The sequence below is a fragment of the Nothobranchius furzeri genome, chromosome 3 (assembly GCF_043380555.1).
Source record: "Nothobranchius furzeri strain GRZ-AD chromosome 3, NfurGRZ-RIMD1, whole genome shotgun sequence".
Lineage (NCBI taxonomy): Eukaryota > Metazoa > Chordata > Actinopteri > Cyprinodontiformes > Nothobranchiidae > Nothobranchius > Nothobranchius furzeri.
The window spans coordinates 70,265,148-70,280,629 of NC_091743.1; the positions used below are offsets into that span (position 1 = coordinate 70,265,148).

The 15,482-nt window shown below is 45.7% G+C and overlaps 1 protein-coding gene across 4 annotated transcripts in view; it reads left to right on the top strand.

Moving 5' to 3' along the window:
* Positions 1-15,482, top strand: part of nav1b (neuron navigator 1b) — a 100,316-nt gene that overhangs the window by 62,014 nt on the left and 22,820 nt on the right. For all 4 annotated transcript variants that reach the window (XM_070549488.1, XM_070549489.1, XM_070549490.1 and 1 more), the window contains 6 exons: positions 1,378-2,128; positions 2,205-2,618; positions 7,398-7,439; positions 7,529-7,689; positions 8,891-9,064; positions 15,213-15,265. In XM_070549488.1, the coding sequence (XP_070405589.1) occupies positions 1,378-2,128; positions 2,205-2,618; positions 7,398-7,439; positions 7,529-7,689; positions 8,891-9,064; positions 15,213-15,265 (1,595 nt within the window). The remainder of the gene's footprint in view (positions 1-1,377; positions 2,129-2,204; positions 2,619-7,397; positions 7,440-7,528; positions 7,690-8,890; positions 9,065-15,212; positions 15,266-15,482) is intronic.

Genomic DNA, 15,482 nt, shown 5'->3' on the forward strand with positions numbered 1-15,482 from the left:
TTGCTTCATTACTTGTTTTTTTCATTGTCATTATTCAGACAAAAAGGCCTATCCAGATAAATTGCACCATTGCGCCACTTAAGCTTTTGTTATTATTTGAAGAAGAAGAAGAAGAAGAAGAAGAAGAAAATATCATTTCTATAGCGCCTCTCAAGACAAAAGTCACGAGGCGCTTCACAAAAACAAAAAATGTAACAATATAAAAAAGCATTTAGAAAATGTTTAAAAATATATTTAAAATGAGCAAAAACAGACAATTGCGATAAAAAAAATGTTAAGAAAGAGAGAGAGAGTGAATAGGAAAGAGGGAAATCAGTGGATCCTGAGGAAGGTGGAATAGGTGGGGAGAGCAGAATAAAGAGAGAGTGGTGAAGAAGGTCATACAAAAGCCAGCTTGAACAAGTGAGTCTTCAGCTGCTTTTTGAAGAAGACCACTGAGTCCACTGATCTCAGGCTCAGGGGGAGAGAGTTCCAGAGTCTGGGGGCCACAGCAGCAGATGATCTGTCAACTTTGGTCTTTAGCCTGGTGCTGCACAACCAGTAGGCTTTGATCACTGAACCTCAGGGGCCTGCTGGGGGTGTAGGGGCTAAGAAGATCACGAATGTATGATGGTGCTTGTCCATGTAAGGCCCTATAGACCAGAACCAGGATCTTGAAATGAACCCTGAAGTTGACTGGCAGCCAGTGAAGCTGGGGGAGAAGCGGGGTGATGTGGGTGTGTTTGGAGGACTTGGTCAGAAGAGCACAGGCATTCTGAACCACCTGTAGACGGTTCAGGGAGGTTCTGCTCAGACACGTGAAAAGAGAGTTACAGTAGTCTAAGCGTGAGGAGATGAAGGAGTGGATAACTGTCTCAAGTTCAGAGCGGGACAGAATGGGACTCAGCTTAGCAATGTTCCTGAGATGGAAGAAGGAAGAGCGAACAAGAGAACTGACATGAGAATCCAGGGTGAGAGCTGGGTCAAAGGTCACACCAAGATTCCTGACAGAACGTTTGGTGTGAGAAGCAAGCTGACCAAGAGAGTCTCTGACTTTGGGAACCAGCTTGTCTGGGGCACAGATGAGGATCTCAGTCTTATCTTCATTCAGCTGAAGAAAGCTGAATTTGCAATATTTTGTAGCTACATTACTTTTACTTTTTTAAATTACTTAAGTCAGTGGTCCCCAAGACTGGCCTCTTCCCGGCCCCTGGAGCCCCCCGCTGCCTCCGGACCTTTCACTCTGTCACAATGTAAACAGGAGGACCACTACCAAGCTGTCAGTGTCAGCTCCAATTTCAGTTATTTGATCTAATCTATAACTCTAATTATTCTAATTGCTTCAGAATTGTTTTGGCATTTAAACAATTTTATTGTTGCTTTTCTTTCTCTCCAAAGCTTCAAAAATTGAGAAGCCTCTGGACAAATCCAAAATCTCCATACGATCTGCTGGCCTCCAACGGTCGCGTTCAGATGCTGGCAGGGATAATCACGGAGAGCACCGTAAGCCCCCCTCGGGTTTGGTCAGACCATCTGCTGGAAGCTCCTTTGGATACAAGAAACCAACAACCACCGGTACTGCAACCGTTTTAACAGCAGGTGGCATCACCATCTCCAGTGGTTCTGCTACAGTGGGAAAAGCCCCCAAGTCAACTGGCATTCCTGTGAAACCTGTGGGGGGAGGAACATCTTTGGGTAGAAAGAACAGTTTTGATGCCAGTAGTGAGCAGGGCTTCCTGGGGCCAAATGCCCGAAACAGCATTCAGTACCGCAGCCTGCCTCGACCCGCCAAGTCCAGCACGTTGAGTGTAATTGGTCGCCCAGCAGCCCGGCCTGTCAGTGGTACCATTGACCCCAGTCTGCTGAGCTTGAAGCCCGTACCTATAGCCTCTGCAGGTCCCAGGTTGAAAGAGCCTGGTAGCTGTAGCGGGAAAATGACCAGTCGAACCAGTCCAGTGAACCAGACGGACAGAGAGAAGGAAAAGGAAAGAGCCATGGCCAAAGCTGTGGGTGCTGACATGGACTGTGCCTCTCTGAAGGGAGAGGAAAGTCAGACTGAGTCCACCGGAGAGTCTACAGTGAAACTACTTGGCCTGAGACGGACCAGCAGCAGCAAATACCCTGAACTCTCCTCCCCCACAACACCCAGGTCTCTAACATACTTCTGTCAGACTTTGCTTTTTTCTGGTTTTTCTGACATTTAATGACTTCTCCTTAATTCCTAGGATGCTCAACACTAAATCTTTGGGTCGCCCACCCAGCATGGCTCATCTGGACAAGGTCAATTCCAACAGCCTCGACTCCTGTGTGACCATCCAAGACCTTCCACCCAAAGTACCCCCATATGCCAAGCTTCAAGACTTGGCTGGTTCCCTCACAGCCGCTCGTCTCACCCCAAGCCCGGCGCCTGTCCTTCACATTGACTCTCCCTCATACACCAGTGAAGGCTTGAGCTTGAGCGGGTCTCCCATGCCCTACCCTAAACTGTCTGGCATGCATCGCAGTATGGAGTCCTTACCACTCCAAATGAGCGTGCCCTCCAGTGCTCGGTTTGTCCCAGCAGACACATGTGGGAAGGAAGAAAGAGGTTTAGGAACCTGGGGAGGTGGCAGTAGAACATCTCTCAACATGTCAGACGGGCAAGTATTGTGCATGCGTCACTCTCCGGAAAAAAGTTAGTGTTTGAGGTAAAACATGATTTAAATCAGTTATTTTGGTCTATCAAACATGTTTTTACAGCTAATTAAATAAATGTCCCTCCAAAAATATAATTTACTGCTACTGATGTTTGAAAGTACAATAAAGTCAGGGGCGCCTCCAGAAAATCTTGATAGGGGTGGCCAGATGGGGCCAAAGAAATTTTTGGGGTGGCACACCAAATTGGTCCTTGTGGTAACTCTGGTTGAATTTAGTCTGTGGCAATGTGCTGCATTGCGCCTTTATTAGTTTTTATTAACATAACAGTATGTATCCAAAACATTTAACGTACATTTCACAAACACAAACATTTTAGAAAAATAAATTTCAGTTATGTTATCACAAATTTAATTTAAAAATGTATTTTTAAGGTTAATTCACCTGTTGCTGTTTTCACACACACACACACACACACACACACACACACACACGCACGCACGCACGCACGCACACACACACACAAAGAATAATTATGGAGATAAACACTTCTTTAAAATGGTGAGCTGCAGAAACATATGTATTTTTTAAAATTCTGATTATGTCTTTTCTCATTAATTGTAATATATATATATTTTTTACAATTATGTCTTGAATAAACAAGATCAATATATGGTTTGACTGAACATTAATATGATTTGTTAACACTGGCTTTTCCTTGGGGGGGGGGGGCAGCAATTTTCTGGGGGTGGCCATGGCCACCCCTTGGGGGCGCCCTTGAATAAAGTAAGAATTCTACAGGTAAATTATCACAAAACAGTCTAATGTCTCAATTGTGTTAGAAGGAGGGTTATACTGACGCAGGTTTCATTCTAGGCCGACTGAGGGGATGTCAGTGTTTCTCCTTTTAAAAAGGTCAAAGATGGACATATGTATTGTTTACAATTAGTGAGCCGTGAGGCTGTCGAGTATGCACCAGCTAGCGCTGCAGCACTGGCTATGGTCATTCAGCTGACCGGCCAGCAAAACACAGCAGCGTTTTTTTTTTAAACCAAAGCAGGTAACAGAGCGACCCAGAAGTTATTCCGTGTATCCCGAAGAAGCCATGTCATCTTTGTTTTACTCTAATATCGGGTGAAGCTTCCTCCTTGAACCATCACCTTATCGTGGTGGAGGAGTTTGAGTGCCCTAATGATCCGAGGAGCTATGTTGTCTGGGGCACTTTGTGCCCCTGGTAGGGTCGCTCAAATTGTCAAATTGGTCTTAGGTGAAGGGTGAGACAAAGAACGGTTCAGAGGATCTTTCATGGATACACAATCAAAGAGTCGGAGTACCCTGCCCGGGGGGGTTACCGGGGTCCCACCAAGGAGCCAGGCCTGGGGTTGGGGCCCGTGAGCGAGTGCCTGGTGGCCTGGCTTTCGCCCATGGGGCCCGGCCGGGCCCAACCTGAACGGATACATGGGCTCATCTAAGTGTGGACCCACCACCCGCATGAGGAACATGAAGGGTCCGGTGCAATGTGGATCGGGTGGCAGACCGAGGCGGGAGCCTTGGCAGTCCGATCCCTGGACAACGAAACTGGTTTTTGGGACATGGAACGTCACCTCGCTGGCGGGGAAGGAGCAGGAGCTTGTGGCAGAGGTTGAGAGGTACCGGCTAGATATAGTCAGACTCACCTTGAGACATAGCATTGGCTCTGGAACCCAAGTCCTTGAGAGGGGTTGAACACTCTCCTTTGCTGGAGTTGCTCCGGGTGAGAGGCGGAGGGGTGGGGTTGGCTTTTTGTTAGCCCCAAGACTCTATGCCTGTGTGTTGGGGCTTACCCCGGGGGACGAGAGGGTGGCTTCCCTGTGCCTTCGGGTCGGGGAACGGGTCCTGACTGTGGTTTGTGCTTATGGGCCAAATATCAGTTTTTGGAGTCCCTGGGACGAGTGCTAGGTAGTGCTCCATCATGGGACTCCATTGTCCTGCTGGGGGACTTCAATGCTCACGTGGGCAATGACAGCATGACCTGGAGGGGTGTGATTGGGAGGAACGGCCCGCCTGACCTGAACTCGAGTGGTGTTTCGTTATTGGACTTCTGTGCAAGCCGCAGTTTGGCCATAACGAACACCATGTTCGAACACAAGGATGCCCATCGGTACACTTGGTACCAGGGCAGCCTAGGTCGCAGGTCGATGATAGACTTTGTAATCGTATCATCTGACCTGCGGCTGTATGTTTTGGACACCCGAGTGAAGAGAGGAGCGGAGCTGTCAACTGATCACCACCTGGTGGTGAGTTGGATCAGATGGCATGGGAAGATGCCGCGTAGACCTGGCAGACCCAAACTCATAGTGAGGGTCTGCTGGGAATGCCTGGCAGAAGAACCTGTCAAAACGGTCTTCAACTCCCACCTCCGGCAGAGCTTTGACCGCATCCCTGGAGCAGTGGGGAACATTGGCTCTGAGTGGGCCTTGTTCCACTCTGCGATTGTTGAGGCGGCTGTTGCTAGCTGTGGTTGCAAGGTGGCCGGTGCCAGTCGTAGTGGCAACCCCCGTACCCACTAGTGGACACCAGAGGTTCGGGGCGCCGTCAGGCTGAAGACAAAGGCCTACAGGGCGTGGCTGGTCTGTGGGTCTCTGGAGGCAGCAGCCGCTCTACCACCTGAGCCACTGCTGCCCCAGTGACCAAGCGGGGTGCCAGCAGTGGCAGTTGCCGAGGCAAATTCTCGGGCGTGGGAGGAGTTCGGTGAGGCCATGGAGAAAGACTATCGATCTGCTCCAAAGAGGTTCTGGCAAACTATCTGGCACCCCTGGAGAGGAAGGCAACAACTCGCTCACACTGTTTACAGTGGGGATGGGGAGCTGCTGACATCAACTGGGGCTATAGTCGGACGGTGGAAGGAATACTTTGAGGAGCTCCTCAATCCCACCTATGCGCATTCCAAGGAGGAACCAGAGCCGGGAGACCTGAGGATGGACTGTCCAATCTCGGGGGCAGAAGTTGCTGAGGTAGTCAAACAACTACACAGCGGCAGAGCCCCGGGGGCGGATGAGATTTGTCCTGGGTATCTCGAGGCTATGGATGTTGTAGGGCTGTCGTGGTTGACACGTCTCTGCAAAATTGCATGGCCATCGGGGGCAGTTCCTGTGGAGTGGCAGACCGGGGTGGTGGTCCCCATCTTTAAGAAGGGTGACCTGAGGGTGTGTTCCAACTGTAGGGGGATCACACTCCTCAGCAACCCTGGAAAGGTCTACTCCAAGGTACTGGAGAGGAGGGTCCGATTGATAGTTGAATCTCAGATTGAGGAGGGGCAATGTGGTTTTCATCCTGGCCGTGGAACTGTGGACCAGCTCTATACCCTTGCGAGGGTGATGGAGGGGGCATGGGAGTTTGCCCATCCAATCCACATGTGTTTTGTGGATTTGGAGAAGGCTTATGACCGTGTCCCCGGGGCACCCTGTGGGGGACGCTGCAGGAGTATGGGGTGGGTGGCTTTCTGTTAAGGGCCATTCAGTCCCTTTACCAGAGGAGCGTGAGTTTGGTCCGCATCGGCGGTAGTAAGTCGGACCTTTTTCCTTGTGAGGGTTGGACTCCGCCAGGGCTGCCCTTTGTCACCGGTTCTGTTCATTACTTTTATGGACAGAATTTCTAGGCACAGCCGTGGTGTGGAGTGTGTCGAGTTTGGTGGCCGGAGAATCTCGTCTCTGCTTTTTGTGGATGATGTGGTCCTCCTAGCTTCATCCAGCTCTGACCTTCAGCTCTTGCTGGGTAGGTTCGCGGCCGAGTGTGAAGCGGCTGGGATGAGGATCAGCACCTCCAAATCTGAGACCATGGTTCTCGACTGGAAAAGGGTGGCTTGCCAACTCCGGGTCGGGAGAGAGGTCCTACCTCAAGTGGAGGAGTTTAATTATCTCGGGGTCTTGTTCACGAGTGAGGGTAGGAGGGATCGGGAGATCAACAGGCAGATTGGTTCAGCGTCTGCAGTGATGCGGACGCTTAGTCAATCTGTCGTGGTGAAGAGGGAGCTGAGCCAGAAAGCTAGGCTCTCGATTTTCCAGTCGATCTACGTCCCAATCCTCACCTATGGTCATGAGCTTTGGGTAATGACAGAAATAACGAGATCGCGGATACAAGCAGCCGAAATTAGTTTCCTCCGTAGGGTGGCCGGGCTCAACTTAGAGATAGGGTGAGGAGCTCGGACATTCGGGAGGGGCTCGGAGTAGAACCGCTGCTCCTCCGGATTGAAAGGAGCCAGTTGAGGTGGTTTGGGCATCTGGTCAGGATGCCTCCTGGACGCCTCCCTGGGGATGTGTTTTGGGCATTTCCTGCGAGCAGGAGGCCCCCGCGTTGACCCAGGACACGTTGGAGAGGTTACATCTCCAATCTGGTCCGGGAACGCCTTGGGGTCCTGCCGGAAGAGCTGGTGGAGCTGGCCTGGGAGAGGATGGTCTGGAGTTCCCTAGTTGGGATGCTGCCCCCGCGACCCGGACCTGGATAAGCGGAGGAAGACGACGACAATCGGGTGAAGCAGGCTAAAGGCTAACATAGAGCTAACAATGCCAATGGTGAATTAGAAACACCATTTCGTGCCTGGAGACTTCATGTTTTCGAAATCCGACGCCGTCTTCTCAGGAGAGACTGTTGAATAAATGTCAGGGATTTGCAAAAGACATGAAAATATAATGTCTTGAGAGAGGAATTAATCACATTAAATGAAGTTGTTATAAAACTTTGACGGTTTGACGAACAGAATTTTAAAACCGTTGCTGAGTTAATGTTCTTTTTACCCTTTCTCTCAGTTTGCATACCGACCGGAACACTTTGCCTAAGAAAGGTTTAGAGTAAGTCTGGACAAATATGCATCTAATTAAAGTCTTTTTTTTTTTTCATTTTATTAATGATTTCTGTTAAATAATGTTCTCATCTTCAGGCGCTATGGCTCAACGCTCTCAGACAGTGATGGAAGCAAACCAGGAAGGCGCCACTCCCACAACGCAGTGAGCATGACGGAGAGTGTTAGCCCCCCTCAGCTGCCTTCACCCACTCGTGCTCTTCATCCGTCCTCCAGTAGAACTCCTCTCACAAACGTGGGTGAGTGTGGGTCAGGATCCAAAGACTGCCTAATGAGATATTTTATCTTGAGTTTATTTGGAAACAGATGTTTTGTTGTAGGTGAAAAGCTAGCAAAGGAACTGCTCTGGAGTGGTTTTCCTCTTATCTTTCTGAGCATTCCTTCTCTGTGGCTGTCACCCAAGTTTAGGTCCTCCACCACCTCCCTTACCCATGGTGTCCCACAAGGTTCTGTGCTGGGACCTCTGCTCTTCCTCCTCTATCTGCTTCCTCTTCAGCACATCCTGAGCTCCTTCAAAGGAATCTCCTACCATCTTTACGCAGATGACATCCAACTGTACATCTCCTTTAAGCCCCATGAGATGTCTAAGCTGCAAATGTTACACTCCTGCTTAGACTCTATTAAAACCTGGATGGCTGGGAGCTTTCTACAGCTGAATGAAGATAAGACTGAGATCCTCATCTGTGCCCCAGACAAGCTGGTTCCCAAAGTCAGAGACTCTCTTGGTCAGCTTGCTCTTCACACCAAACCTTCCGTCAGGAATCTTGGTGTGACCTTTGACCTGGCTCTCACCCTGGATTCTCATGTCAGTTCTCTTGTTCGCTCTTCCTTCTTCCATCTCAGGAACATTGCTAAGCTGAATCTCATTCTGTCCCGCTCTGAACTTGAGACAGTCATCCGCACCTTCATCTCCTCACGCTTAGACTACTGCAACTCTCTTTTCACGTGTCTGTGGTGCTGCTGTGGCCCCCAGACTCTGGAACTCTCTCCCACTGAGCCTGAGATCAGTGGACTCAGTGGTCTCCTTTAAAAAGCAGCTGAAAACTCACCTGTTCAGGCTGATTTTGGTGTGACCTTCATCACCCTCTCCTTGTTCTGCTCTCCCTACCCATTCCACCTTCCTCAGGATCCACTGATTTCCCTCTTTCCTATTCACTCTCTTTCTTTATATATATTTTTTCACAGTCGTCTATTTTTTGCTCATTTTAAATATATTTATAATCAATTTCTAAATTCTTTTTTATATTTTTACATTTTTTTTGTTTTTATCTTGAGGCGCTATAGAAAACATATTTTCTTCTTTTTTCTTCTTCTTCTTCAAAGTATTTCCATTGAATAAATTCTATATTTGAGGTGATAATAAGACACTGTATGTGCAGTTAGACTGCTCTGATTGTGTATGTGTGTGGCTTAAGTTTACCACTTTGTTTTGTTTGATAGTTGCCCCAATTTCCTGTGGCACCCCGAGGTTATCGCGCTCCAACAGCACGGGCCCCTCCAGTGAGTCCCCCTGCGATCTGTATGGCTCCTCCCCGCTGGGCAGCAGTATGTCTCTGGCTGACCGGCCAAAAAGCATGATGCGGTCTGGGTCTTTCCGGGAACCAGGGGAGGATGGTGAGTATTTTCACCCTCTAAATTACAAATTTGAAGCTTCTAATGTTCTGCATCACCATTTAAATGAGTGGTCACAAGAAGATTTGGGAGTTTTACGTCCAACATTTCTCATAGATTAGTGATAGATCATCATTTTTTTTAAAAAACTTGAATTTTTGTAAAAACAATTTGTCAGCAGTTCACAGAGATAGAAAATTGAATCAGCTAAATCAACACAATTATAAACTTAAAAACTTTTCCGTACATATTGAAACTAATTTACTGTGATGCACAATTCCACAACTTATGGCAGTTCCTGTAAGGAGATTGGGAAGGGTTAGCAAAACCATATAATACACAGAAAACATCAGTTCGGTGTATTGAAACATCATGTGAATTTAAATCAAAGCTCCAAGGTGCAGACGAATCTTTCAATGAAGGAGGAAAAATGATGGTGTAATATTAATTTGCGCAGCTCTAACCATGGCAGAGCTGAGGCAAACCAGGCGTTCATCATCAAAGGGCTTGACCGTAGACTGGGAGTCTTGGTTGGAGAATAGGTTAGAAAGTCAGAGTCCTCTTCCGTTGATCAGGATGGTTTCAGTCTTACGTTGATAAGTATCTTGATGTCCAGGTCCGGAGCGTAGTAATGTAGTTCGGAGCATGAAGCTCAAAGTTCAACTTCTCAGTAGGAAGACTTCAGGGTCCTTCCGTGGCGTGTCGAGGCGGTTGTCCAATGGTCAGGGATAGGGCTGCAACAAACGATTATTTGGATAATTGATGAATCGGATGGGGTCTCGACACGATTAATCGATTAATCGGATTACATTGGGACATTTTTAAAAACTGCTAGGGAAACGTTATTTCTCTCCTTCCTTCACTTTATTAAACACATTAATAGAAAACAGTTCAATAGCAGAAAAACAACATGCCATCACCTAAATTGTCTTATAAGGTGTATAGACAGAGACCCTGAGCTACACCTATCTGTGACCTAAAATGCTTGGTCCAAGTTAAACAGCTTAAAGAGCAAGTCAACCCCTACCAGAGTCTAACTCCACTCCCACTTCATGTTTGAAAAATGCAACACATGCTGTTGCCTGGCAGACCCAGAGGGCGGAGCCGCTAACAAATACACACACACTCAGGCTCACGACAGCATTGTGACATCATAATGTACCAGTATACATCATAGCATACTTCTTAGCCAATAGCGGTGGCAGATTTAAATTAAAATACAGTGCAGAGTTTTTACCTGACAACGGCACAACACTGCCAGTTTTAGGCAGAATATTTAAATTTTAACTAAGATGCACTGAAGTGCCAAATTATTGACGACACGTGTCTGCAGCACGATTAGACACTCGTTTATTTAGCTTATCAGCAAAAAAAAAGTTTATTTGGGGTGACTTGCTCTTTAAGGGCAATTCTCATCTGTTTTGTTTGATCTCATCTGTAGACATTTATTATAATTGGGGATGTCAAACAACTAATTTTTAAATGTAATTAAACATAGGCTGTGAATTAATCAAAATTAATCACTATTTCCAAAAATGACTGAAAAAATACCAAATAAAACAAAAATAAATGAATGTCATCCTCCTTGCGATGATGCCCTGGGCAACTGCCATAAAGTCACATCAAGAGATGCTGATCATTCCAATGATCCCAAATAGGCTCACATTAGGCCACATGAAAGCAACTAAACCCAAAAATATATTAACCAGTATATAACTGCACTCTCACACAACACGCCTGCAGCAACAGTTAGGACTCCTCCCTCCCTTTTAAAAGCATTTTCGCTTCCGAGGACATTGTGGTTGTAAAACCACATGCTAGTAGTCTGGCCCCGGTGTGATCAACCACTTTCTGCGGGAATGTGACGGCGGAACCGGTTCGCAGCAGCGCGAGTGTCGTCCCCCCCCCCCCCCCCCCGTTTATCTAATAGCGTCACGCTTACGATTTTATAGACTTTTTCTTACGAGCTTAGGGCATGTCTAGCCTGTGTAATAATCCGGGGCTTGGGTGAATCACTTTTGAAAAGTTTTTAACTTCCCGGACACAGAGCTCTCTCCTTCCTCGCTGATGATTCCGACATGCTTGCGTTTAAGATGCTGCAATATCACTGCAGTACTCCCGTGCCATGTTAAGTCTGACCTACAAGCGTTGCAGGTAACGAATGTCTTTGCCTGATTTAACTGAAAATGCTCCCAAACTTTAGAAGTTTTTACTTTTTTGGGTCTCGCTGCTTCTGCCATGTTCCTCTTCCAAACACCTCCCTCGCGCTGATCTGACTTGCTCCGGTCTGCGCGCAACGGCGGGCGGGGGCTTTTGGAAGAGTTGTGCGACACAACGAATCGATGACGCAATTCGTTGCCAACGCTTTTAGTAATCGATTTTTATCGAATTTATCGATTCGTTGTTGCAGCCCTAGTCAGGGAGCTGATCTTGTCCTCGAAAAGGTCCTACAGGTTGAAACCAGTCTGGAGGTTTGGGTCCAGGTGCTTGAGGTAGTTGATCCTTTCCGAGCATCTCTTCTTCGCTGTGCCTGTTGTAGTTGTGTCCAAGGGGTCTTCAGCTGAGGTGGATGCAGGTTACGTTTTTCTATAGGTGGGCTCAGGGGCAGTCCCAATCTGTCGTTTCAGTTCCAGTTCTAGTACCCCCTCAAATACTGCTGTCTCAGTTGTTCCATCAGGTGCTGAGAGACGGCCCAAGTGCAGGGCCATGAGTGCAACCACCATCATCAACAATGTGGTGAACCCAGCAAGCTCGAAGCAGTTCTTTATCTTATCTTGATCTTATCTTCACCGGGTTTGAGAGACGGCACCCTAGTGGTGGCCCACCCCTTTGTAGTCTGGAATTTGTTGCCGCCCTAGTGGCGGTTGGTTGATAAGCTTGCAATGGGATTGATGAATCCAAGATGGCCTCTCAGCAATCTTCACAGCGGTGGGAGTAATGAGGAGTACTTCAAATGGACCTCTGGCTGCCCCATCTGTTTCGCTTCAGCGCCTTCATCAGAACCCAATTTCCTGGCTTCACGTACTGTGGTGAAAAAGCACAAGACAATTCTGGGAGATCACTGTTGATTTTGAATTGTTTTCAGCAAAAATCATTTAATATTTAAGGTAATTCCATCCAGGTAGTGCAGTAATGCGAGGAAATTGTTATCAGCCTCCCCTCCTGTTGAGGTATGAGGCAACTCAGGGCCCACCAGAAACAAAACATAAACAAAAGGGTCTGATACTGGCAAGCCTTGTGCTTACCCGATGTTAAAAGTGGACCTCACATACATGAGAAAAAAAAAACAAACACAAACACCCATTCCCAAGGAACTTGCAATCACTAGATCACGTCAGCAGGGGGCAGAGTCGTACAACACAGTGTGTATAAAAAAAAAAAACAACTAAACAACTAACAAAAAGCTATAATCCATGTAAAGAAAATTGAAAATAAACACAAAAAATGATTTACATCACCTAGGAGTAACAGGAGAAACAGTAGTAAAAGAGCTGTGGCAAAAATTTAAATCCAGTGAAATCAAAAGAATCAACCCATCCGGGAAATAAAAGGGAGAGCTTGTGAGCTTCCCCAACTAATAACAAATCAAAAATATCATAGAGTCTACGTGTTCACTCTTATTATGCCAGAAACTTTCACCTCTAGTGACTTCATAGTTTAATCTCTTTGCTTCTAACATTGGAATCAACTAACGATACCAGTCCTAATTATAAAAATAATATTTCAAATCCACATAGATTCAGTAAGGTAAGGTCATTTCAGAGCACATCAACAACGTGCAATGTCACTCAACAGTGCTACTCAGATAATGTGTAAAATGTGTCAACAGGAGATAAATACTGTTAATTTTTTTTCTCTTTTATATTTCATTCAAAATAAAAACAAATAAAACATATAAACAATAAGAAATACATAACAAAAAATCAAATTTTAACGAAAAGGAGCAGAATGAAGAAAAAATCATTTTTTGGTTCTTTTTAAAACACAGGAAAGGTTTATTTACCTGCAATGTTTCGTTTGTGGCTGCAAACATCGTCAGGCTGACGCAAACGAAACGTTGCAGGTAGGGATGAGCGAGTACACCACTATCTGTATCTGTATCTGTTCATCCATCTAAATTATCTGTATCCGTATCTGTACTCGGAGTGGCCGTGGCCTAACCCGGAAATGGGTGTAGTTTAACCAATATGTTATTTTAAGTCTGATCAGAAGTTGCTATGTGTATTGTTTATTTGAAAACTACTTACAGAGCAGCCTCAGAGTTGAGATTAAATGTTTTTGATCACAATAGTAAAGGAACTATTACAGAACAAGTTTTTCAATAAAATCAGAACATTAATATTTAAGTGCATGGAGAGAGAGAGAGAGAGAGAGAGAGAGAGAGAGAGAGAGAGAGAGAGAGAGAGAGAGAGAGAGAGAGAGAGAGAGAGAGAGAGAGAGAGAGAGAGAGAGAGAGAGAGAGAGAGAGAGAGAGAGAGAGAGAGAGAGAGAGAGAGAGAGAGAGAGAGAGAGAGAGAGAGAGAGAGAGAGAGAGAGAGAGAGAGAGAGAGAGAGAGAGAGAGAGAGAGAGAGAGAGAGAGAGAGAGAGAGAGAGAGAGAGAGAGATTTTAAAAACAAAATAAGGAGATAAAATACAATGTGACAACAGTCATTTTCCTTTTTTTATTTGGGCACTTATTTTACTACCAGGTACTGATAGACAGTTAATGTCTCAAATTGAGGGATTTAACCAAAACCCTTCCCCTTTCAGCCACTAAAAGCGACACAGTTTGTAGTTCAAATTATTTTAATCACCAGATTAAGTATATTATATTACCATATACTCGATCTTCACTTTCATCCATATTTACTCAAAAGGTATTTCGTGAGTTCTTTTTTCCCCCATACATAGATACCACACGTACAAAGCATTCCATACTCTCTCTCATTTATCCAAGCAACAATTTAAACAGACAACATCCAACACAACAAACAACAACAACAAGATAACCAGAACAACGTTTCTATTCAAGGTAAATTTCACAACCATGGACCTACTTAACAGTCAAAATCCCAAGCCAAATACAGACAGCGTTCAGAGAATCTGTTAACACCACCTTACAGCATTCAAGGAACCTGTCAAAACCACCCTATTCAAGGCGGACGACACCATAATTTGAATCTCAATAGTTGTCATACCGGTTTACAAAACCATCCTATTCACGGCGGACGACACCATCTATTTCTTACACCCGAGTTGCATTTCTAATTTTGGCTAAAATGCAGAAAACCAAGCCAATAGCGTATTCCTGGAATCTGTTTATCTTTCTCTCTGACCACACAACCAAGAATGACAACCGAAGTTGCGTTTGTATTAGAGGCTAAACGCTCAAAAGCCAGGCCACCTCTCACTTAGGCCACCCCTCAGTTATCACCCCGGTCCATTCTCTACCAAAACAGCATTCCAGGAATCTGGTTGCGTTTATATTTTCCGGCAAAACGCTCAAAAACCAACTTTAACCCCTGGTCACCTAGGATTTTCTCTCGGTAACACAAGACAAAGCGACAAAAAAAAAAAAAAAAAAAAACTTGTTTCACCGAATCTCTCTCCACTCACAGCTTGAGTAGTTCGTGGATCTGCAGTCCTAATGTCGCCAAGGCCTCACTGACCCCCCAGCAAACTCAGCGCTGGAGGAGATTTAGGTTATTGACAGTCCTCCAGCGTCGGCTCTTGGCGCTGCGAGGTGATGGGACCCCCGCTCGAAGGACCAAATAATGTCGTGGATTTTATCAATATGCTTATCAATAACCCATTACCTATAGTGAGGAGAGAAGGAGGCAATGAGCAGACAAGTCAAACAGTTATAACTGTGGCAAGATGCCGAAGCAAATGCCCCGAACATCTGTTCACAGACTATTTATAGAGAGGAAGATAAGAAAGGAGGAGTGCGGCCATTGTGTGAGAGAGGGAGTCAGTGTGTGTATGAATACAAGAATGTGTGTGTGTGTATGAGAGAATGCAGAGATGCATAGAGCAGTACATATTACATCCAGTTGGTTGAGTCCATGATCAAGAATTAATAAACATAAATTTTTCCATAACACAATTTAAATGTTTTTAATTCATTAAGCAGATTTGCTATTCACGTGTTTAATGTGACCTTTTTTCCAGTGCACGGCTCTGTTCTCTCCTTGGCATCCAACGCGTCATCCAACTATTCAGCGGTGAGTCAACGTAGCAAAATAAACTCTCTTGATGGAGTTTAGACTTTAAGCACCAAGATTTTTCACTTTGCCCTGTATCATGTTCTCAAACTCACATATTCATAAATACTTACTGACATAAGGAAGATTTAGCTTATTATTTTTATTTTGTATCTCTTTTATTTATAAGCGAATAATCAATAATTAGCTAATCCCAATAGATATTTTATCACCTTTT